Source organism: Cydia strobilella, chromosome 4 (assembly GCF_947568885.1).
Source record: "Cydia strobilella chromosome 4, ilCydStro3.1, whole genome shotgun sequence".
NCBI lineage: Eukaryota > Metazoa > Arthropoda > Insecta > Lepidoptera > Tortricidae > Cydia > Cydia strobilella.
In genome coordinates, this window is record NC_086044.1 from 21429074 (window position 1) to 21455650 (window position 26577).

General features: G+C 39.3%; 1 protein-coding gene across 1 annotated transcript; it reads right to left on the bottom strand.

The window, feature by feature from the left end:
• Positions 1-18978: 18978 nt before the first annotated feature.
• LOC134740872 (secretory phospholipase A2 receptor-like) lies at positions 18979-25359 on the bottom strand. The gene is made up of 5 exons (XM_063673525.1): positions 25213-25359; positions 23958-24098; positions 22639-22830; positions 21033-21243; positions 18979-19192 (listed from the first exon to the last, which is right to left on the bottom strand). The coding sequence occupies exons 1-5, from the start codon at positions 25346-25348 to the stop codon at positions 18979-18981; spliced, it is 894 nt and encodes a 297-aa protein (XP_063529595.1). The 5' UTR covers positions 25349-25359.
• Between the last annotated feature and the right edge of the window lie 1218 nt (positions 25360-26577).

Consider the following 26577-nt stretch of genomic DNA (forward strand, 5'->3'; position numbering starts at 1 on the left):
TAGTACCACGTGAAATGTCATTTTAGTCTACGGAATAAAAAAACAGAATATAGGTAACGGCACGAGAGTTGCAGTGAATTACCTAAATACCATGTTTTTTTATATCTGAAGGCGAAAATTATAGAAGTGACAGTTGCAACAAAAAGTGACTTGATATTTTCGTTGCATCTGTAATCTCGATGCATTTTTACATGACGGGACGGGTCAAATCTTGCAAGTTAAATTTGACCCACTTCCCGACTTCCAATGAAGATGAAAATTTGCATACATATTTAAATCGGGTGAAAATGCAATATTATGATACCATCGAGCTGATCTGATGATGGAGACAGGAGGTGGTCATAGGAACTCTGTGACAAAACAACTAAACCTAATTGTGTTTGGGGTTTTTAGAATTGTCTCGATGAGTATTAGTTGCCTGTGGAAAAAAGTACAGTATAAAAGCTTGTACCAAAAATGAAATTTTTGCCAAAAATGTATTGCTTTTCGTTCAGCTTATTTTGCTTAAGTATGAAATGTAACGAATTTCATCTTAGCTACAGCCTTAGTCAGTCGCTCTCGTACATACACATACATAGAGACCGACTACTGATATTTAAAGTTTTTGACCTCCTGAGAGTGTTGCCACCCATACTATAATATATAGTATCGTACTATATTTTAGTCACTTGTACTATATATTATACAAAAACAATATAGTACAAAAAATACTATATTTTCACCACTCAAGAATGGGGTATACAAATGTCACCGATATCGCATCGTATGCGACTTGGACTTTTAATTCGCCTCAAATAGGCGTCCTATTTTTTTTCATATATCCCAGTAAATACTATATTTTTTCAATATTTTGACAAAAATACTATGTGTTTAGAAAAAAGGTGGCAACCCTACCTGAATACCCAGAAGTATCTATTTGTTTTTGTTTTTTTTTATTTGAAACCCTTTAGTTACACAATAAAAGTTCAAAATAGATTGTGGAATACGTAATGTATAACACTTCGCGTTTTGAACACCTATTTAATCATACGAACGGGTCTACCGCGAATTTAAGATAAAAACAATGAAATTCATGAATAATGTATAAGTTAACAAAATATCATTTGCACTGATTCGACATACAAGTTGTTGGAGAGATCGGTGCAAATTACATCTCATCAATAATACGAGTAGGCTTTATTTCGTAGTTATTCCACTTTTTACTTCTATTAAACTAATTAAGGCGGTTCCCTGAGCCAGAAGGCGAAAAATCTCCTTATATGATCATGTTTTTCTAAGAGACTTTGATATTCGTAGACGTAGAAAAAATATATGTAGTTCTTGACTATATTATCTTGAATAACATAGCTTCCGATATACGAAATATGACACTTCGCTCGATACAATTAATTCCCAAAGTAACCTCTAACTCGGACTTTTAATCAAACTTTACTCAGTTACTTATTATTTGATACTATAAACAAAAAAAGAAGAAAAAACAATCTTAACTTAAATAGTAATTTCATAGCTTTCGAATTTCGATATTTTAAGGTAACGTTTTTAAAATAAATAAAATTCGACAAAATTCGATCAAAGTGGACACTTGGCGCGCATGATCTTTCCCGTTCTTTCTTGCAAAATGTGACAGTGACAGTGGCAAACCGATGGAACGGCCTTAAGTAATTTTGTTTTAACTGTCAGTTCACGATAACCGCACTGCACGCCGTCTTATTCTCCTCAATGTCTAAATGGATGGAGCCATAAAGTGGCCATAGTCCCGAGAGACCAGTCAACGCCATGTCTGTCCACTTAACTGGCTAATAAAATACATAGCTTGCATGTATTTAAATATATTTGTTACAGCAAAAAGGCAAAAACATTAAAATAAATTCGTGTCCGTATATGTAGGTACATAGGTACCTTAGGCAAGGGGTCGGCAATGGAGTAGGTAACTTCACTATGTAGAATAGGGAATATTACGCGAAACTCTGCGAAGGGGGCGCCACTAGTACAATCTGAGGGTCTATCGCGGAACAAGAAAATCGAAATTTCGTTATCTAACATTTCTGCCACTTGAATATTCGAGCGATATAGAGGCAGATAGCGAAATTTCGGATTCACGTTTCCCGGTAGGTCCTCTGTAAACAAACCGCCTTGATGCATCAATCTCATTTTTTATTATCTGAAAACTTGTCAAAAAGATGTTAAAGGTACAGTATGTATATGTTACTCTATGGTTGACTAAAAAGGCTAGTGCTGCACTCTGGTGGCAGAACATTGCAGTAATATCCCCTATTGCAAAAACCCATAGGCTGCGGTGGCCGCACAATTTTTTGCCTCCGTTGATATAAAAAGAAGAAAATCCAACCCTTGACAATGAAAACCCTTGAAATATAATAATACTACCAAAGAAATTTCTACCACTTATTTACAGGATAAATGCCATATTGGCGTCCCCTCGCCCTAAGCCTCTTAGCCCGGGTAATTATACCCGGACTTCCGGACTTCCGACCGGATTAGATACGGATAAGTGTTTCTGTGACTAATGTGACCGAGTGCGTATGTTATGATGGCTATGTGGCAGAAAATTTATAGATGGGGGCGGATTTGTTTTTCTCTAGTAACGAAAAGGGTGCGTTGTGTTTGTCAAGTGTTTAAATTTCTATATTTATTTAGCGCGTAATATTGTCAGGGGGGTGTCACTGCGCAGTTTAAGTATATTTGGCCGGCGCACCGCCCGGGAAGGTGTATGGCAGTGGGCTGCCGCTCGGCTCGCACGATAGTCGTGTCACGTGGCGCTCGCGCAAAATTGTAAATACGCAATGGCTTCGAACCTTCGAACGAAACCTAAATCGCGATCTAATCTTTATAAAAGATAATGTTCTGTTTACGGATGTCTGAATAAACGGAAGAACAAGGAAGCATAAAAAATCATTTTTTTTTAAATTCCTGACTATATTGACCGACATATTTTCAAAGGAATAAGTACTTTTAGGGATCCCTTATAGGTATAAGTCCGCCTTTGTACATTGTATATATTTTTGTATTTTATTGTGTTTGTAATCTGTCTTATGTACAATAAAGTGTTTACATACATACATACATACATACTTCTGTGGCATAGCTACTTCCGTGAGAATCAGACATACTATCTCCGGCTAAAAATTTTATGTTTACAGAATCAACGTTTGTAATTCCTACATATTTATCTTAAAAATAATAAATCAATAGGTATAGGTACAAAAACTTGTCAAGTGACAACCCCGTGCCGACACTCGCAGCTCGGTCATAAAACTGCGGCGCGCAAAGAAGATTCCCGGTTCGTGCGCGGTTATAAGTTTCAATTATGCTTGCAGGCGGCGAGTGTAGGTATAATTTTATACCTAAATCTGGCTTTTGTGAAGGAGTGAATTTTCTGTACGGTAGTACTATTAGTTATTCTGTGATATTGTTATAAAATACAGAAAACTTAATAACGTAATATAATAAGAGTATATAAGATAGATAAGATAATGTCGGAGACAGTGGAGGAAAAAACCGGCCAAGTGCGAGTCGGACTGCGCACGAAGGGTTCCGTACCATCACGGAAAAAAACAGCAAAAAAAATCACGTTTTTTGTATGGGAGCCCCATTTAAATATTATTATTCTGTTTTTAGTATTTGTTGTTATAGCGGCAACAGAAATACATCATCTGTAGAAATTTCAACTGTCTAGCTATCACGGTTCATGAGATACAGCCTGGTGGCAGACGGACAGACGGACAGCGGAGTCTTAGTAATAGGGTCCCGTTTTTAAGCTTTGGGTACGGAACCCTAAAAACATCGAAAAGTGGACGCAACCGGGACAAACGCTACGCGATATTGGTGCATTCCACGAGGATGTCCCTTACGAAACGCCGTTATTCTAATAGTTGTCTCAGTCATAGTCTCAGTAAAAGGCTTAGAAAATGATATTATGTTTGGTAATATTTCATGACTTTGCTAACGAATTGTCAGTATATTCTCGAGCTTTACGAATTTGATTGAATTAGCTGCCATACAAGGCAAAAGCATTTCGTAAGGGACATTCTCGTGGAATGCCCCTATTAAGGTGCCGTAGGTTCAAAGAGCGAAGTTTTTGAAAAATCGTACCGCATTTTTAAATACGGTTGCTAAAAACTTTTTTAACAATGTTGAGGATATTCTGTAGTTAATAGTCATCGATTCGAATCCTGATTTTTTGACTTTCGCTCTACAGAAAAAAATTACGAACATAGGAATAACGTACTTTAAATATTTTTTTGCACAAAAACTTAAAATATGAAAGTTGCTTCTAAAATGGGCAATTTTATTTTTGAGGGAACTCGTCGATTACTTTTTATTTGTAAAAACTTACAAATTAAAATTAAAAAAACATAATATCCGCGGTCCCGAGCACGCACATCCATCTTGCTCACGCTTGCGCTCATTGAGAGTGAGAGAAGAACTCGAACCTACGGGGCCTTAAAGCATCAAATCTGTCAAAGTATTGAGGCGTTAGCCAAAGAAATATGTGTACCTATAAGCATACACTCAAATACCATTATCTCTCTATTTTATTAGGTGGTTGTAAAAGTCTCCTTGGTTGTTAAGAGTCCCCGGCAAGCTCGGTTCTCCATACAAACGTAGTTACGCTCTCTTTTCGAAACGAGTAGCTAGTTTGCTCTGAAACTTTGTACTTACAATAGGATAAGGTATATCTATGTCTGTAATTAGTTTATGTAGCTTCAGATACCATAGTTAAAAAAATACAGCGAATTTAAGTTTTTCATACAAAACTTGTTTGCTCCATTTCGTTTGTTTTATAACATACATACATACATACATACATATAATCACGTCTATTTCCCGGAGGGGTAGGCAGAGACCACGGATTTCCACTTGCTACGATCCTGACATACCTCTTTCGCTTCCTTCACTTTCATAACATTGCTCATACACGCTCGCCGGTTTAGGGTGCTCTTGACCTGGCCTTTCTTCAGGATTTCCCCGATCTGATCAGAGAAAGTCCGCCGAGGTCTGCCCCTTCCAACTCCCGTTTCTACCTCTCCCTTATACACTCTCTTTGTTAGCCTTCTTTCACTCATTCTTTCCACGTGTCCAAACCATCTCAACATACCTTTCTCAATTTTTGTCACTACATCTTCGCTCAGTCCACACTTTTCCCTTATTCCTTTTTTGTTTTATAAACTAAAGCTATATAAACTAATTAAATACCTAGATATACCTCATGTAATTGTATGTGCAAAGTTTCATTACAATCCAACCCGTAGTTTTAAAATGAGAACGAAACTCCGTTTGTATGGGAAGGTGAAATTGCTGAAATTGAAGGTGAGCTTGCCGGGAACAGTAAGTACTTATTCTTGATTATTAAGCAATATGTGGCTTTTCTGATGGAAAGAGCCGGATGAACATGAAGCATAAGGACCCTTCTCTGATGGAAAACCACATATAAATTATCATAAATTGGTATACTAACAGTTATTAATAATATAAGTTTCAGACATTACGCTCACTTAACAATAAAACATCTCAAATCTGAACAAATTACCACAAGAAACACATTAAGCTACCCTCTTGATCTTGTTACTGGCTAAGTAGCCAGATTATCATAAAACAACGATAAACGACCATTTTTGTCCAGTAAATAAACCAACAAATAAAATATCAGTATAAATATCCCCCCAATGCCCCTGCTAATGTATCGCACAATGGTGCGATTCGCTGCCAAAATGGACAAAATGAATAGACGCGTATTACCGACGTGTCAAATGACCCGGAACGTGCATTTACTCGTAGTTTTGTTTATATATGTTTGCGTGATGGGGAAGTTTAGCAGTTTGTGAGATTATGCGTAAAATTGAGACCCTTGAGTATAATGTACCGTGATGATATTTAGGTTATAAAATAAATTAGGTTACTTTTCGGGGAGTTTTAGTTAGTAAGTTACCTATGGTAGTTACATTTGGATCACAATATGTTGCAGTTCATTATGATTTAGCTTCAATAATGACATCGGTTTCAAATACTACTTATTCTATAATAATAACAAAGTATACATTACAAAATATTACTACGAGTTTAATAATTAACACATGAGTTATATCTGCCTGAGTTTTAGTTTGAATAAACTTTGGCTTGCCCGTTTTTTTAGAAGTCGGAAAAATTAAGTATGTGGCGAGCCTGGCTGATGCGCGCAATCGCAGGCCTGTCGAGCTGTCTCGTGTGTCAATATATTTTGCCTAATCGTTTATTTAAATCTTTAAATACTGTTAGCGCTCAGCTGCGGCAAGAATAGTTTGTTCCTTCTGTGTACATATTGTGTGAAGAAAAATAAAAAACTAGAGTCAGAAATGATGATATCCGCAGTAGAACTAGGGTCACCGACATAGCTCGCAGAATTGCAAACCTTAAGTGGCAGTGGGCGGGGCACATTGCTCGCAGAACTGATGGCCGGTGGGGCTGGAAGGTTCTGGAGTGGCGTCCGCGTACCGGAAGACGAACTGCCGAGACAACGAGATGGAGCGACGACCTGGTGAAGGTCGCGGGAATTCGTTGGTTGCGAGCGGCACAGGATCGGCGAGGAGTGGCGAGCCTTGGGGGAGGCCTATGTCCAGCAGTGGACGTCTATCGGCTGACATGATGATGATGATGATGATGAAATAAAAAACTGTTAAGTTTGAAGATCGGTTTTATCATTGCTAACCGAAGATCACCGCTTGTTCTCGACTTCCACAAGTACAAATACCAAAAATCGAACTCCTAAAACTACAACTTCCAAATACAAACACGATTCACTTAAACAAATCTATTAATCAAATCATTTTTACATCGCACCCCATCGCATTGTACAAACAAACAACGCAATTAAATTAAACCGAGCAGATGTGCAAACACAGAACCAACACATACTTATTCTGTTCCATTAATGTCTGTTTTCAATTAGCCCATCAATTTTTAGGGTTCCGTACCTCAAAAGGAAAAAACGGAACCCTTATAGGATCACTCGTGCGTCTGTCCGTCTGTCACAGCCTATTTTCTCCGAAACTACTGGACCAATCAAGTTGAAATTGTAAGTGTGTGACCCAAAGACGGACATGTAACGTAAACAAATGAATTTTGAACATGGGGGCCACTTTTGTAAATGAGAAAATTAAAAAATAAAGTTTTTCAAACTATATCGTGTTATATATCAAATGAAAGAGCTCATTGTAAGAATCTAAAATATATATTTTTTATAATTTTAGGATAAATGATTTAGAAGTTATTCAAGAAAATAGGCAAAAAATGACCATCCCCCCCCCTCTTTATCTCCGAAACTACTGGGTCTCAAATTTTGAAAAAATACACAAAATAGATCTTTACCTACAGATTACAGGAAAACCTATTAAAAATTGCAGTCAAGCGTGAGTCGGACTTAATTATTATATATACTATATTTTTGATCCGACCCCTAAAGACAATTATTAAAGGTTTTTAAAGACATTTCACTCACGTTTCAACTAAAAAATACATTGTTTAAATTGTGTAATGTACGGAACCCTTAGAACGCGACTCTGACTCGCACTTGGCCGGTTTTTTACAATCAGTTTTCTACAATTTACAATCAATTGACGATTGGAAATCGATCGTAAATTGTATTTAGAATTGACATTTAGATCATTATTTTTTCCACCGCGTTTCACTTATGGACCATTAGGATGTTAAAAATATTTAACTTATCGACTAATTGGTTTCTGAAATCAGAAAACGACGTCGAAATGTAGTTAAATACATATTAAAGCTAGAAATTGTTTTTTTTGCTTTGTAGGTACTTTGTTGGTTTTGTATTCTATGTACATTTTTTTTTAAACCGGCCAAGTGCGAGTCGGACTCGCGCACGAAGGGTTCCGTACCATTACGCAAAAAACGGCAAAAAAATCACGTTTGTTGTATGGGAAATAAATATTCATTTTATTCTGTTTTTAGTATTTTTTGTTATAGCGGCAACAGAAATACACCATCAGTGTGAAAATTTCAACTGTCTAGCTATCACGGTTCATGAGATACAGCCTGGTGACAGACGGACAGCGCTGCGGAGTCTTAGTAATAGGGTCCCGTTTTTACCCTTTGGGTACGGAACCCTAAAAAGTACTATTTCGATTTATTAGTATTATACGAGGGCTTTTATTCCTAAATGAATATTTAATAAGTACTATTCGATTTTAATATGATTTTTACCTTCGTAATTTTAAAACAGTTTAAGCACAAAGCCCTTTTCTACTGTTTCTTTGTTTCATGTTATTTAAATTAAGTTTTGACTTTGTACATAGATAATGAGTATAACTAAAGTCACATTCGTTAAGCATTTGAAAAAATCTAACGTTCCACCATTTTAGCTTACACGAAAGTCTGAATGAATACAGACAAAACGGTTCATTCTAACTATCATGCACACATCGCACACTTTCATTCAAATAGTCCATCCACATCAAAATTGTAAAGGAAAAGCGAGGCTCGTTCCAAAGGTATTTCCCATAAAATGGTATCGTCAACAATTGGAGCCTTTTGAATGCGAAACCATTTAGAAACCGTGTGACATTTTTGATATAAATATAGTAAGTTACGGAATTTTATGGGGCATGGTTGTTAGCTGATGTTAGGGTGAATACTCGTCATAATTAAATGTCATGTGACTAAAATAACGCGCTAGAATCGACATGAAAGAGGTTTCAAACATTAAAACACCCCGCGCGCCAGGCACTAATTTTGTCGGAACTCGTAGTGGTCAAGGGCGGTGTGTAATGAACCATCGTAGACGTCAGATGTTGCTCCGTTGATGGTTTAAGGACCAACATTATTGAAACTACAACTACTTACCACGAAGCTTGTCGAAAAAAAAATGCATCTATGTAATGTACTAACAAAGGGCAAAAAAAATATGTATTCCCTAGCAAAACCAATAGCAAAATTCAACAGCTTCTAAAAGTTTCGTAAATAGTTCCGCGACAAGTTGATTTTCTGCAGATACTCTTTCCGATGCTTATTTTTGCATCAAGATACGTCCTTAAAATGTCTTTCGGAAAACTCTTCCTGCAGCGAACGTCCCGGTCCGTCCCACATTCAGCATACAACTTTTGGCCCATTTGCGATGTGTTTGAATATACAGAGATATCACCATTGCAAACATATTCTTACTGTTCTCACAACCAATGTAACTCCTATCCCTTTCAAATTAGAGTGGAGTTTCCCGAGTCAGTTGTAGATATATCGGCAAACGTTATTTGGTTCCTTCATACATGGAAAAAGCTGGATTCTCGCAGTGCGATTCATCCATCATTCATTCGCCGCGTGAAAGACGTCTGTGACGATTATGACGTTCGTTTCAGCAATAGCTTTGCTGCTGGCGTCAACCTTACAACCATTACAATACATACCTTTTTCGATTGTGCGAATGTGTTGCAAACTTTGCAAAGCTTTAGACGATTCTGTATGCCGTTACCAATCCAAATAGACTTATGTAACTACACGTTCGCAAGCGATTTCAATTCTTCTGTAAAAGGGAGTAGGTGCAAATCGTGTGAGAATATATCAAGGAAGAGTCTTTATGGGTTTGTTGTAAACGTATAACGAAGCTGTGATAATACCTTCAGTTACTCGACAGGATTGCATCTAAATCCACGCACGTCTATACTTGAACTCTATATCAGTACAAATAAGGTAGACAATGCTTTGTTAGTTTTCCACGTATGGTTTGGAGTTGGCATTGTTGAGTCGAGGAGATGTTTTGGACGGTGATGGCGCGATTGTGCAAAATGTTCGACACATCTGATTGTTCTCGAGCGAGTTAGTGATTAAAACTAGTTCTAAATCGATAATTACAAAGTTTGTTACTGTGACTGCACCAGCGACTAATATACATGTATAACGTTGGGTTAGCTAGTGCAATTATTATTATATTGCCAAAAAAGGTTAAATTTTATCAAAAGAGGCCAATAAGTCAACTGCGTGTTTCTCCAGAAACTTCTTGCCTCCCACAGCAGAGCTAGACTGTGGAATGAGCAGTCGCCTGTGGTATTTTAGAACCAATACCTTCAAACCTTCAAGAGCGTACTTCCATCGTAAATTCCGGCAACGCACGTACTTACAACCTTTCTGGTGTTGCGTCGATGGCGCAATGGGCGATGATAATAGCTTACTATCAAAAATCCTCGTTTGCATCATAAAAAAACCGGCCAAGTGCGAGTCGGACTCGCGCACCAAGGGTTCCGCACCTTTACGGAAAAAAATCACGTTTGTCGTATGGGAGCCTATGTAACTCTCGGCGCGAGCTCGGATTAATACCTACGAATCGCCTCCCGTTCACGGTAGAAAAGCAAGCCAGTTGGTTGCCACACGCGCTCACGCACGCACGTCACCGCGCGCCGCACTTGCAATTTTTACTCATACTCATACGCATAATCTTTATTGCATATCACATTGTATCTTAACCTGTACTTAACAAGAATTGTGTACAACATGACACCCTGTAGGGCACAGCAAACAGTTTATTCAAGAGGAGAACGAGGTTTTTGTACAAGGTTATATAATGGGTACTTTATTAATTATAATTATTGGTCGTGAAAAAATTCATTTAATGTATAATAGGCTTTTTTAATCAAGTGTTCTGCTAATTTTTTAAAGAATTCATTGTCGGACTTGGTGTTTTTTATTTACAAGCTACGATAGTTACAAGCTACGTAGGTACTTACTATTGAATTTCTTTCATTAAACATGTAGTATTTTAAGTGTTTATTACGATAAATTGATAGTTACAAAGTAAAACAGTTGTAAATGAATGAATGAATGACTAAAATACATAATTTAAGATTTATTTTTTATTTTATTTCACTATCACTTCTAATGATTCTCATGATAAATACCTATTGGTGTTTATAATTTCTAAGCGTCGGCAACCCTAGCGTTGTGCCGGTGCGCGCGGTCACAGATTAATAAATAGTTACTACGTAACAGATACATCATTCCCATACAAAAGCGAAAATACCTACGCTATAATAGCCTACAAAATCTTAATAATAATACCTGCTGCTCAGGACGAGAAGAAATGTACCATAAGTACGCGCACAAAGAGTCGAGACTGCCTTGCTCGCCGTGCGAGTCACGTGCCAACGCGTCATCGTAAGAATGCGCTAGGGTTGAACTGTTACTTATGTTATTATTGTAATAAAACGAATGTTGCGAATCATCCATATTTTTTATTAGTCAATCAAATATTAAAAAACAACACTTATAATACCTGACTCAAAAAACTCCTTTATTTACGATTTACCTACTTATGTTCAAAGAAATAAATGGTGAAAAAATTCACAAAGATAGATTTAAAATACTACTCTGTAAATACGACAAATTTTCCTTTGTTTTTTGACTTTTACACCCATCTACTGCACAATAATTACGTGGTTTCGGAATTTCGAAGCGTAAGCGCGGGAAACGTGCGGTGCGAGCGCTCAGGCGGGCGTTCGGCGGCCCTCTGTTGGTTGTATCGTCCACGATACGCCGAGCGGTAGGCATATAGCGCGTGACCTTGAGCGAGTGAAGGAGGCCTGGCGCGGTGCGTGGAGCGGCCCGCCAAAGGTCACTCCATTGTATTTTTGTGTAGGTATCAAAACGATAGGTATTTGCGTTTTCTTTGAGAGATAAGTATCTGTTCGTAAGAACTATTATATAATCTGTGGCCCCACTTAAATATTTATTTTATTCTGTTTTTAGTATTTGTTGTTATAGCGGCAACAGAAATACATCATCTGTAAAAATTTCAACTGTCTAGCTGTCACGGTTCATGAGATACAGCCTGGTGGCTGACGGACAGATAGACAGCGGAGTCTTAGTAATAGGGTTCCGTTTTTACCCTTTGGGTACGGAACCCTAAAAATAAACCTGAGCCTGATTTAGATGTAACAACTTGTTACTATTTGCATCGTATACATCGGTCAAATTTTACAATAAAAAAACAATCGAGCCCTGGAAGAAGTACCTGAAGATGGGCGCTCAGTCTTATCAAAACCAGCTGTGAAATCTAAATCGGGCTATATCTACTCGTACCTACTTACTGGCTATTTCGCCGTTCATGAAACCTTGTCACGAGCCGAGTTAATTCTATAATAGAGCATCACGTGATTCACGTGTCAGGGGGGGTTGACTGTTTGTTCCAGAGGTTTCTTCAATTATTAATTAAACGTTTAAAGGTTAACGGTAAAAACGAAAATGCTTATTTCCCAAGCTTTTGTCCTAAGCACACTTCTGCTACTTCTGTACGGAGCGGAATCCTGCACAACTTACGCAAAACAAGAACGCCAGCTGAATACCTTTCACATGGAAGTATCGCGTGACAAATGTGTCTTCTAAGAGAGGCACAGCTCCCTAGTATCACAGCCATACTAACGAAGAGACGACTGAGGTGGCTTGGGCATGTGTATCTGTCGGCGGCAGATCGTAAAACCGGGCATATAGATATAGAGACCGCGAGGTTTGCACGATATGGCTGGTGATCGCTAGGCAGATCACGAAATGCCGGCGTTTCATGATCTGCCTAGGAATATCGCAACTTGAAATTTGCACGATATGGCTAGTGGTCGCTAGGCAGATCATGAAATGCCGGCGTTTCATGATCTGCCTAGGAATATCACACCCTACTTATTTGATATGCCTAAACATCGCCGGGCAAATCGTCAAACGTTGAGGTTTGAATGATATGGCTGGTAGTCGCTAGTCAGATCGTGAAATGGCGGCGTTTCATAATATGCCTAGGAATATCTCGATATGCCGCCGACATATCGAATGGAACGGACTCGTTAACCCCGTCAAATCCTGGTAGGAGAGGTTTCAGATGCAAAAAGACCGGTCGGGCGGCCAAGATTGCGCCAAGCGTGATATGGTTGCTTTTAACTTTTAACACCCGTGTCCACCCCGTTTGGCGTCGTGGTATCAAAATATTTAATAAAATGGGGCATTTTCTATGAAAAGACCTTATTGTCGATGGCGCTTACGCCGCACAGCACCGCGCGGCATTGTATTTATATCGGAGCATCGTAAATAATGGCGTAGTTGCAAAGTTACTTACTGCGCTAACCAAATGTAGCCTACTCCATGTAAGATAAAATGCTCTATTGTCTCAAATCGGAAAGCCAGTATTTTTAAATCTTTTAGTTGCGTTCCTGGTCCCGCTAATAAAAAATACCTCCCATTTATTCACGAATTACCACTTAGTAAGTTTGATGCATTTTTAATGCATCACACAAACTTACTGAAAATGGTATTCTGAAAAACTCATTTTACCGCATTGCTGAATTTTAAGGGCCACTTGCACCATTCTCTAAAGGATTAACAGGTTAAACCCGGAGTTACCATGGTTACCATTACAATTTGACACTGGGTTAACGGTTTAACCTGTTAACTCCGGGTTAGTGGGATGGTGCAAGTGGCCCTAAGTAAGAAAGTACCAAATTGAAGTAAAATTACATAGGTAAACCACTTAATAATTAATAGCATAATAGTTATGTAACATGTCATTTTACACTACTAGTATTGCTTATATTGAGATACTATCTGAAATAATAATCTTGTCAGTCACAAATCACAATAACATAGAGTAACTTATACTAGAGCGTTACTGTCATAGTAAATTTTGTAACCCCAGTAAATTCACTGCCATCTGTCGACACACTTTAAAACTAAAAATAAATATTTATAAAAATACGATAAAATGTATTTAAATATGGATAAATGATTTTTTTATTTGCATTAATTATTTTTATATGATTTTGACCCATGTTCTTTCACTGGTATGCGTTAAAATTATAAATAACAAACGAAACAGTCAACGCCCTCTATACGAGTGTAGGCCAAAACTAGTGGCGCCATCTGATCGAGAATCAAATTTTCTTGACTTTCGAGGCACGTTTTTTCCTTAGACTGTATCCATCTATTACGGAGTTATATCTATCTTTGACAATAAGAAATGTAAGTAATCCAATAAGGATAAAAGTGACGTCACGCGCCCTCTCGTAGCAAGCCTTCGAATCTTGACACGGCCGTATAAAGTCGAACCATGAACACAGATGGCGCTAGTAGTATCTTTCCAGCGCGAAATGTACGGAATACAGCGAAATCCGGCAAATTGGGATACAAATGATCATTTTATGTCCTTATTTTAGATATTGAAGAGCGAAGTTCCAGATACAAGTCGAATTTCTTTGAATTTAGTCCCCGGCAAGCTCGGTTCTCCATACAAACATAGTTACGCTCTCATTTGAAAACGACTAGCTAGATTGCTCTGAAACTTTGTTCTTACAATAGGATAAGGTATATCTAGGTCTGCAATTAGTTTATGTAGCTTCAGATACCATAGTAAAAAAATACAGCGAATTTAAGTTTTTCATACAGAACTTGTTTTTGCTCTATTTCGTTTGTTTTACATTCTAGAGCTATATAAACTAATTACAGACCTAGATATACCTCATGTCATTGTACAGGCAAAGTTTCATTACAATCCAATACGTAGTTTTAAAATGAGAACAAAACTCCGTTTGTATGGGAAGGTGAAATTCTACGACATTACTAAAAACACATCAATAAATATGCAGATTTGCTATATCTTCTAGTAATCCGAATTTTCCAGTAATCTGGCTCTCTTGTGTCAATATATTATTATGATATAATATATAGTTTGTCAAAGGACTGTCTCATTTCAAACATAGACAGAGAGAAGGACTTCCGGTTCGAGCGCCATCTTGATGGTTAGCCTCGTGATTAATTACTTTGTTTTTTTGCTCATTAATATTGTTTAAAGTGTAATATCGATAGCTTATTATACAGTAACCTAACGTGGTAGTGTGCAGTGAATGGAGAATTAATTTTGAAGCGCGTTTAACCACCATCTTGGAGTCAACGGCCGGGAGTCCACGTGCTTCTTGTAAAGTCTAGCTATCGATTTACAGGAGCTAACAAATCACCGTACACTGTCTTGTACAACCGTATAATTTTTGTCGTTTATAAACCTCTTAATACCTTGATACTGGCGAAATAGTCCCACTGGGCTGAAGCCAAAATTTAAAAAAAAAGAAGAAGAAGAAGACAGAGAGAATAATACTATCTTTGTCTTACACGTACTAGCAGTCTGCACCCAAAAGAAAAGGATCAGTACAGTTTTTTTTTTTGTTCTTATTTACTGACAATTTTGTTTACTACATATATCTATACCTATCAAAACTAATAGGTGGCACTTCTCTCATGCAAGCTCACAATTGCAGAGTCACTGTTCAAAAAAACATGACGCCCCTAAGAAAAACATCTGAATCAATTACCACTGACGTCATCAATCTGCAAATCGTCGCGTCACGCCTCGCTCGCGTCATTTGGCGTCATCTCGAAGCGTCACCGCGTCATCGAGCGATCGTTGTGTCCCTTGGCTGTATACAGACATATTTGCGCATAGATGCCGCATCTACTGAAGGGACATGGATATTCTGTCACTTGTGTCCATTGAAGCCTCATCGAAATTACTTTGAAGAGCGAAGATTAATTTTTATCAGTGACTATTGTAATCTTATTAGTTTTTTTTTTCAAACTAGATTGGAATCTAAAAAAAAAAACAAAGTATTATTAAAACACGCAATCAGGCTTATAGAAAACATGAAAAATTGGTAGAATGGGAACCAAAATTAAGTTATTTAAGCATATCTCCATTAGGTAGGTACTTTTTTTCTATTATGTCTACTCGTAATAACGGTTTTTTGGACTCATGTGTAATAATTGATCGTTTCATATAATAGCCTTCATTTAAAAAAAAAAAATCGCAAGTTTTTTGTGAACTATTCGCAAAATATTTTATTATTCTTTTAATTAAACGTCATAATATAATAAAATTATTATCTAATTATACGTAAATGTATGTAGTTATCCGGCGCGAGGTCACGGTGCGTATTTAATTCAAATTTATGTCTGTGTCTCTACAACTCCATTTTGAGTGGAAAATATTTTGTTCCCGTTTGTCATTCAGTGTTTTAATAGACTTTAAGTAACGTGAGAAAATTGGACAGGTGACTCCGGTGAATCACAGTTTTAAGCAGTTTTAAGAATTGAGATTGAGACCCATCCGATTTGGCATATGTAGTCCTAGTCATTGCAATTAATATAATGTATATTTAGCATTATGCAAATTATTTATTTAAACTTTATTTTTAATTGGTTACCACACAAATTAATGTTACTATGTAAGTACTAAATATAGTTAAAATCACGAGACAATTATTAACTTAGAATAAATTTAAAAGTGGAAAAAGCTTAATAGCATCGATCGCAGACGTTTTTAATTATTAACTTGACTCATTTTTAGAGTTCCGTGCCAAAAAAGGTACAAAAAGAACCTTTAGAGCGTTTTCACATTGTCCGATCCGATATCGGATCAAGGATCCTACATCCCCGGCCATAGTCAGGCCACGGGGGCGTGCCCGGGCGCAGTCTTTAGCGGTCACACACACTACAATAAACATTATGCCTACACAATGACGCACACAAACAAATAATATCGGTCCGACAACTGACGGGGGGGGCTCTGACATGGCAGAATTTATCGAAAGCGCCTTTCCGATATTGGATTTCGAAAGGCGCCTTGTATTACAAAAACAGCTGCAGGATAGTGTCATTGGCATTAAGTCCGCCTTTTTGCGTTATTTAACGTTTTTTAGTAATAATGATTTATTAAATGAATATATAAATACAGAGAAAAACATATATCTTACATTTAACTTCCTTCCGACTTCCGACATCCGATATCGGATCGGACAGTGTGAAAACACTCTTATGGTGCGACTCTGTTTTTTCTAATAGGTAATTGAAAAGCTATTGGCGTTATTCATAAACCAGGGATCGAAACCGGTTTTTTTGCAAAAACTTAGAAATAACCATATTTTTCTAATTATTTTACACTCGAAATGTACTCAGACTCAGTTGCGTTTTTAGGTAACGACTTCGTATTATTGGATTGCCCAATTAGAAATGAAATAATTAACAAAGAACGAAAAAATACCGTTTCCGTATCCGATCCCTGTCATAAATGTAGCAACGACGTGAAAAGGCAGCTGTTCCTTAGTTTTTGTACAAGCGTCTACACAGTGAAGCTATGGGCCGACTACGCCTGTGCGGCGATCAGTGACTTGCGCGTGCAATATAACAACCAGGGACCGGCCCGCTATCCCTTATCGGGGTTTTATAAGGGTATTGCATAAGGCTTAACCCACCATACCCTTTGCCAGACAAAAACCTTTGTTTTGCTTTTAAAAACCCTTATATAAAGCTACCACACTTGAGTAATCGGTAGCCCAAATACCCTTACAAAACCCTTATCATCCGCTCACCAACACCTTGCATATTGCTTATAAGGGTTAGCCTTATAAAGGGCTTCCCTTTTAGCATATAAGCGTGCTAATTTAAGTCGTCTACCTTGTTCATAAAGCACACATTACTTCGAATCCGAGCGATCGTTGGCGGCGACGGCGGCGTTCTTTGACTAGGCACGTATTCTCTTTTCATACACTACCATAGATATATACTAATCCTGTCTCTTTCACGCAAAGGGAAACCTTTATAAAAAGCGCTTAAAGATAAGGGTAACCCTTGTTAAGAGCTAGCCTTATTTTTGGTTAGCTTTTCGGTAAGGGTTAGTCAAAAGTAAGGGTATGAATGGGCTTGCAGTTCAAAAGGGAAAGTCTTTCAATGTGTTAGCCGTGTTTAAGTGTCGCCCATTGAAAGGGTTTTATCGCGGAAAGGGTTGTCCGGTCCCTGATAACAACGCGTGGCGGGCGTTGTTTCGCTTGCCGCCCTGGTGCAGCGCGAGCGCCATGTTCGCGGAGGGGCGCGCGCCGGGCTGGGCCGCGCTGCTGCGCGCGAGGAGCGCCACCGCCAGAAAGGCGATCTACGTCTCCTCCAACACGCTGCTGTCAGCGGTCATAGAGTGGGACGCCAGTCCGCTGCGCGAGCGCTGGAGGGGTCTACCACAAGCCTGTTGAATCGGGGTCGGGGTGACCCGAGACGCAGAGTCCTTATTTGAAGTTATAATTATTTTTTTGTGTTTGTGTACGTCTTAATCATATTTTATTATGTAATTCGTTTTAAATGTTTTAACCTTATGTGGAAATATTTTCTGGATTAAATAATTTCATTCATTCGTAAACACATTACAAGCCGCCTGAGTTAACTATAACGCGTTACTGGCCTGTGGGCTTAGCACGGTAGCATTTTTATCGCCTGTCACCATGCCTGTCATGTTCTAACAAGTATGTGAGTGCGAAAGTGACAGGCATTTTGATAGGTGATAGAAATGCAACCATACTGACACCGCAGAATTAGCTATGAATCGTTTGTCTTTATCTGTCATTTAGACTTATGTATTTGTAAGACTTACATAATTTAACTAAATCAGGCCCGTAAAGTTTTATGAATAAGGGGGATATTATGTTTTATCCCTTTCTTACAAATACATAAGTCAAAATGACAGATCAAGACAAACGATTCATAGGTAAAAACTGTAATAGATGTCATATATTAAAGAAAAAGTGACGAAGCCCTCCAGTGGTGAAGGCCGGATTCGAACCGGCGTCTTTAGCTATCGCGGCTAACGCCATGAACCCCTAGGCCTAGGCGGGGTGGCGGGGTGGGGGTGGTTTTAATTTATATATAGTAGTGTGACTACTTTAAAAAAACACAAATCAAAATATTTAATAAAATAATTTGATTTGTTCTCAAACTTGTTCGTTGATTCATAGGTAATTAAGGCCAGTAACGCATTTATGAATAACGCCAAATGACATTAAGAAAAATGAAATAAAATGCAGTTAGCAATTATTTTGTATTTTTTTTTGTATTTTGAGATGTATACAGAAATTTAAAGTAGCACCATGAATAAAAAACACTTTTACACGTGGTCCTCGGATTTATATAGCGACATTATGACGGTGTGATCTCGCATATAAACGGGATAAGTTTGTCACACGAAAAATCGTTTAGGCGGGCATCGCGATTGATCACGCCACAGAACTCCTTGCCGCCAGCGTTGTTGGGTTCGTTCTTAGCCCAGCCTTCGTATCCGGCGTCGGATAATGTCTCACCTGTAATAATTAGAAAAGCGTCACCTATCCACTTGCGGTATACCGAGCGATTCCTGGGAGGAAAGCGCGATGAGTAGAACGGTATGGCGCGCAAGTGTTCATAAAAGTGTAGAGCAATACGAGCAGCGGCGCTTAGAAGACTTGGATGCTAAGCGCCATCTCCGTAAGACACGGCCGAAGCCTTCGTGTACCTACACCTACAACAGCCGGCCAGCTCCATTGCGTACCATGTAATCGCATCTTCAAAACCAAGTTTGGCTTCGCAAGCCACATTAAAGCGTTCCATGTTCCCCATTAAAAACAGTTGGAGTCGCCGTCGTCGGACACGGCGAGGACATTATTACATTATTATTAATTAGAAATAAGCTTGTTTGACTTATTCACTGTGTTAGTAGTGATAATGCTATAAATGTTCCAAATTTTAGATATCTACGTCTAATGGTCTCTGAGAAAAAATCATTTAACCGATTTGTAAAACTGAAGTGATCCTATAACCTATAACGGACCACTAAATATTACCTTATCCTACAGAACACAGAACACCGCATTATGAAGCGTTTACCAAGAGCACGAGGTACAATTTACTCATTCGAGACAAAGATAGTTTATTATTCAAATAGGCATATTCTGCCAACAAACCACTGTGTGGTTTGGCAGAAGAAAATAGGTATTTAGTTGTAAGTAAGATCTTTGAATAAACGTTTTTTTTTTTTTTTTTTATTACAATGCGCTTATGAACGTCAAATAAAACGACGCAGGCTCTGACCCTACACCTCTGCCTCGAGAAGATTTAAATACCCCCTCAATTGGAGGAGGGTATCCCAATATGGGACCGGCAACAGGGTATCCCAATATGGAACCGGCATTAGGTACAATTTTGCTTGGAAAGTGTTACGATTCGAGCAGCATAACTGAGTTATATTCTACACTATTTTAGAGTATAACAGTCCAGGTACAGTCAGCAGCAGAAGTTGTTAAGCGGGCCAGGTGTTCAAAGCAATCTTGACGCGACTTTATTGTTAAGAGAATAAGAGCGTGTCAAGGTAATTTTGAACACCTCGCCCGCTTAGCAACTTTTGCTGCTGACTCTCCTACATCTGAAATAAGAGGTTGCGCTGTGTACCGGAGCGCTTATGTGTGTTACTTGTCTCATGTGCACGCAGCTTGTATGTGTGTGATTATGGTTGGCGCGGTCTGTGCCTTATCCTGAACCTTGTGTATTGACAGTTTAAATTGAGCCATACATATAATTGATAAGTCAAGGTCAAGGTCAAGACCATTCCTAATTCTAAAACAGATTACGAATGGCACTAAAAGAACTGATTCAGAACCATCCCTATCTCACTTCTCCACGCTTAAACCGCTGAATGAACTGAACTGGAAATGAACTGAACCGATTAAGATGAAATTTGGTATGTATATGTTTAGGTTTGAGTCCCAGGGAAGGACGTAATATGTCCTATGTCCTATATTATAATAGTTTTTATCACTGTACGTGAAATCATCATTCTACGCTGACAAATGCTTATTCTTTGCGCTATTTTTAAATGTATTCATGTAAAACATTTAGTAATGTTTATTACATACAACCCTGTTATGGAATCTTTTGTAATTTCCTGCGTATCTGTGTTGGTATACTTGGTATTTATTGTTTTTAAGGCAAACTGGCATTTAACACTAAAAGTCAAAGAAGTGATGCAACCAGGAGGTATTATTATTATTATTATTCAGATCCCACTGTGTCCCACTGCTTTGCAAAGGCTTCCCCCCTCTTTTTCCACTCGTTTCTATTTAGTGCCGACGAGGTCTGCCGGGTCCCCGGTTAGACTCAGGAAGGAGTAAGGAGGATTAGGTGGAGGAGGTAAGGAGGTATGCTCACCAAAAATTGTCAACCACTCCCCATGTTCATTCCAATCCCAAACGCCCACACTAGCCTCATTCTTGTTCCTCCCAAAGATATCTTTCAGCACTTGTGCTTCCTCGTTGCTGTTAATTACTACCAGGTGCCCCCCCTCTGCTTGGCACGCCATGGCGGCTCGGTGCCAGGTTCTCGAAACCCGATGGAACTTGTAGCAGCTGCCAGTGCGCGACTCAAGTTTGTAACCTGTCAACAAAACATTTTTATAAAAATCTTTGTTAATGTTACATTCGGATGGCGACCACCATTGATGCAGGCGATGCCGCTGTATTTTTTTTGGTAAATTGCGTTAATGTCGTTGCCGCATTGTTATCGCACTTTATCGCAGTTAGAACGTTCAATCCGTCACTTTTTTGAATTGCCCAAATAAACGCTCCTTTAATCGACATCCGAAATATCCGAATATGATTTTTAAGTTAAACAGATTTGTGGTTTGTTTAGCCTTGTGGCTTTGGCCTAAGTATGCGTAAGTGTAAGGCCGGTAAACGGCATAAAGATAATTATGACTGTAAGAAATTTCGGGGAAAACAACACAAAAACTTATTTCTTTTACAATGGTATTTTAGGTCAGCCAACGCTGTGGCTCCATTCAACTATAGCCTCCAGTTGAATAAAGCGAAACATGAACAAGTTTGGGAACAAATCAAATTATTTTATTAAATATTTTGATTTGTGTTTTTTAAAGTAGTCACACTACTATATATAAATTAAAAACTGTAATAGATGTCATATATTAAAGAAAAAGTGACGAAGCCCTCCAGTGGTGAAGGCCGGATTCGAACCGGCGTCTTTAGCTATCGCGGCTAACGCCATGAACCCCTAGGCCACCCCGCCACGGCTGTGCCCGTCCGAATTTCTCGACTATATTGCCATCTTAGTAAGACTAAGACGCCTAGTCTTACTAAGATGGCAATATAGTCGAGAAATTCGGACGGGCACAGCCGTGGCGGGGTGGCCTAGGGGTTCATGGCGTTAGCCGCGATAGCTAAAGACGCCGGTTCGAATCCGGCCTTCACCACTGGAGGGCTTCGTCACTTTTTCTTTAATATATGACATCTATTACAGTTTTTAAAGCGAAACATGTCCAGCAATTTTCGACTTTGCACGAAAACATGTGTGACCACATACGCTACTGCGGAGCTTGCACCGAAATATCTGAGATTTGGCAGAAACATAAATGGAATGAGTTAGGACGTGCTAATATTAAGACGAAGGCCTATAGATTTGCGATTGTAATTAACGAGTTTCATATTCACAATTTAGTCATTGGAAGATACTAACCTTCAGCTGTCGATCCACACTTGTTGACAATAATCTTCTCACTCTTCTTACGGCAGAAATAAGGACGAGGGATATTGCAGGGGACGTCGATGGCCTCGCCAGCACCCTCCAGCACCACGCAGTCTTCCTCGTTTTTCACATGGACATTGGAAGATGAACCTAACCCAACGTCACAACGACTCAACGTCGTGTCGTATCAGGCTGTCAAGGAGAAGGCAGAGGACCGACACATATGGAAATCGCTCCACCGACAAGAGTATAGCTCTTAAATATATGATGATGATGATGATTGGAAGATACCTTCGGCTGTAGTTCCACACTTGTCGATGATCATCTTAGCGTTCTCCTTGCGGCAGAAGTAGGGGCGAGGGGTGTTGCAGCTGACGTCGATGGCCTCGCCTACACCGTTCAGCACCACGCAGTCTTCCTCGTTTTTCGCATTGTCGGGCTCCCCTTCGCGCCATCGGACGGAAAGGTTGGCCATGGGAATCCCTAGTATCAGAAATTTATTTTATCTATTTCAAACTTATACAATTTGAAAAGACGGACCAACGGTTTAACAGATCATTTTCAACGGAAACTTTTATAGAAATTATAACGTTCCAATTGTTCTAACCATAAAAATAAAGAGCCTGCTTGAGTGGCCTCGTTGCAGCAATTACATTACAAATACAAATACAAATACATATATTAGTTTATTACATTACTAAGGTAACTTTATAATTCAGAGTTCACCAGCGTTACTACTGCAGTGTTGCGGTGCAGCTTTGCTGCAGATTGCATTGATGTGGCAAATGTCAAAAATCCAGGCACAAACATTGATTTGAGTGCAATATTTCAGCGGGAATGTTGCAAACTGTAATTTTGATGCTTGAATTTTTAACATTTACTGAAGCAATGCATGTCGCAACAGTAATGCTAGTGGATTCTGAATTAGAATGTTACCGTTATTTTAAAATTACAATGACGTCTGGGAAAAAAAATAACACAGATCAGTCTCCTGTAGTTGACTCTGTTCACCCAGCTCAGATCAATTAATGGGTCAATTAAGTAAACTTAAAATACACTTCGTTCATATGTGATTCACCCATTGTTCAGCTGGGGTGCACATAGTTAACGGATAGTGAATTTAATGGACCTGTGACCAATTATGGGTGTATTAAGTTTACTTTAAGTATATTATGTGATTCTGTTTCGGTTTCTTGAATTAATTGGGTTTTAGGCAAGTAGGTGATTAGCCCGCTGTGCCCTAGTCTACTGGTGGGGCGGCCACCTTGGAGTTTGTAGACTGACTCGGTTTTGTTCGGGTATCCTCCCTAGTGATAGGTTGTGTTCTGGCTAGTGCGCAGAACGCTCGCCCGTTGCCGTGCATCCGTTCGCAGCTCGCAGGTGGCGATCACGCGGCTGCGTGGCTGTGTCAGGTCCTTATTTGTTCACAATGTTAACGGTTCTTAAAATTAATGCATCAATGCCTTAAACAACAAAACTGTGGAATGAACTGTGCGCAGTATTTCCGGACCGATACGACCTTCCAAGAAAAGAGCGTACTGCCATCTGCAAGGGCAGCAAGGCGATTTGTCTGCTCGTTTGTCCCCTATATTATAAAAAACAGTGCTTACCATCCATGCTCATGAAATCTCCCTTGGAGATGAAGGCATGTACACCTATATACGCGTGGCGCATGGTTAGCTTATTGGAGGCCAACATTTCTATCATCGCATTGGACATAGCGCTGGTTGTCGGGGATGCCAGGGCGCCACCTGCAATAGAAAAATTAGCACCAGACTATCGAAGGTGGGTGCCATTTTTCAGTATCGTATTCAGATTTAACAACTTATTACGGTATTGAGCTGTACGGATATGATGGTCGTTCATGTCTACGTGACAGCGTGATAAAACGGTGTCCTTCACTTTCTATCCCGCGGTGTTAAAAGGTGACAGTTATTTTATCACGTGGATAAAGCCATCCATAATACGCCTGCTGGTTTTGATTTGACCGACGATCGTCTTAGTGATTGGCGTGCATCTCACGCATGTCTTTTATTTCAAGCGAAAAATCATATGGATTGCAGAGCTTTAGTGGATTAAAGTAACTACCTCAAGGGAACGTGACTGAGTTGTGAGGAAACGAGGAAGCAGAAGAATTATATTTTAAATGATGACAAGGCAGTGATACGATACAGTATCACTGACTGGTAGGCAGTGACTGTTATTATATAGTTGTAAAATAAGAACGCTAAACAGGTAGAAATTTGTACATTGACTCGCCATTTCCTATCCCTAGTTAGGAAATGGCGGGTCATTTTACGAAATTCTCGTCCTCGCCTGACTTTACATTACAATACCTTCGAGATGGCAGCGTAGACGCGCGTCGGGCCAGATGACGGGCTCGATGTGCAGGCGAGCTGCAGTCACGCGTCCACTCCTGGCAGCCGCGCGTCGGACCAGATGACGGGCTCGATGTGCAGGCGAGCTGCAGTCACGCGTCCACTCCTGGCAGCCGCGCGTCGGACCAGATGACGGGCTCGATGTGCAGGCGAGCTGCAGTCACGCGTCCACTCCTGGCAGCCGCGCGTCGGGCCAGATGACGGGCTCGATGTGCAGGCGAGCTGCAGTCACGCGTCCACTCCTGGCAGCCGCGCGTCGTCGGGCCAGATGACGGGGTCGATGTGCAGGCGAGGCGCAGTCACGCGTCCACTCCTGGCAGCCGCGCGTCGTCGGGCCAGATGACGGGGTCGATGTGCAGGCGAGGCGCAGTCACGCGTCCTCTTCTGGCACCTACTCGTAGCCCATTCTAACAGGACCGCCGGTAGCATACTTGCCTGTTAAACGACATAGGTTGTTCCACAGATCTACAAGCATACATGACAATACCTTCGAGATGGCAGCGCAGACGGGCGTCGGGCCAGATTGCGGGCTCAATGTGCAGACGCAGCCACGCGTCCACTTCTGGCACGTACTCGTAGCCCATTATAACAGGACTGCCCGTAACATACTTGCCTAAAGACATAGGTGATAAATAAATAAAAATAAAAAACAAATTTTAAGTACTTTTATATCAACAGGCAACTACTTATCGAGACGGTTCTAAGTTAGATTGTTCTAACAAATTCAAGATGTACCGAATCCTACCTCTACCTTAAATATTCTTGGTTTATAAATCCTAGTGGGAATTGTGTCAGGATATAGGTTATAGGTTACTAATATATAGGTTACTAAACTAATATCCTCTTTTTAGGGTTCCGTACCCAAAGGGTAAAAACGGGACCCTATTACTAAGACTCCGCTGTCCGTCTGTCCGTCCGTCTGTCACCAGGCTGTATCTCATGAACCGTGATAGCTAGACAGTTGAAATTTTTACAGATGATGTATTTCTGTTGTCGCTATAACAACAAATACTAAAAACAGAATAATATAAATATTTAAATGGGGCTTCCATACAACAATCGTTATTTTTTTGCTGTTTTTTTCCGTAATGGTACCGGAACCCTTCGTGCGCGAGTCCGACTCGCACTTGGCCGGTTTTTTTGTATTATCTGCCTATGTCTGTTTTTCCCCCAATGAAGAAAATAATATATAATATTATACGAAACGTAATTATATAAAAAAATGTAACCCACCCTTAAGACCTTACCTTGCAACAAAATCGCACTTAATAATATAAACCAATACGTTTTAAGCATGGTAAACAAAAGTTATAACTTTTATTATTTATTTAAGAAATAACGACAAATAATTTGAACAATTAACGAAAAGTTAATATGCAATAAAAAAATAAAACACGTTCATCATTAAACTTCTCATAGCTATCAAATAAAAATATCGCTCAATTGCGTGATGTTTTATCAGTACGTGGCTGCAAAAATATTGCCAAGTTTGTTTAAGTTTGAGCAGACCAGACATTTGAGCATTGTACTTTTAAAACAAGCGTTCAAAATATTTAATAGATAGGTAATTGCCTTTAGTCTTAGAACGCACTGCGATTAATTTCTTGCGGTCTCAGTCTTTTAAGTGCGTGCGCTTATGAAGCATGCCGTACGTTACACTTTTTGCGATTGCGGAACCGCAAAAAAATAATCGCAGTGCGTTCTCAGCCTTAGGAGCACTAAGGAGGAGGGGTTTAACTTCTGAATAGAATAAAATTATAAATAATTTGCATGCTTCATTATTAAGCTACAATAATACAGCATGTCTAAGTATAGTTAGAAGCAGAAGTTGCTAAGCGGGCGAGGTGTTGGA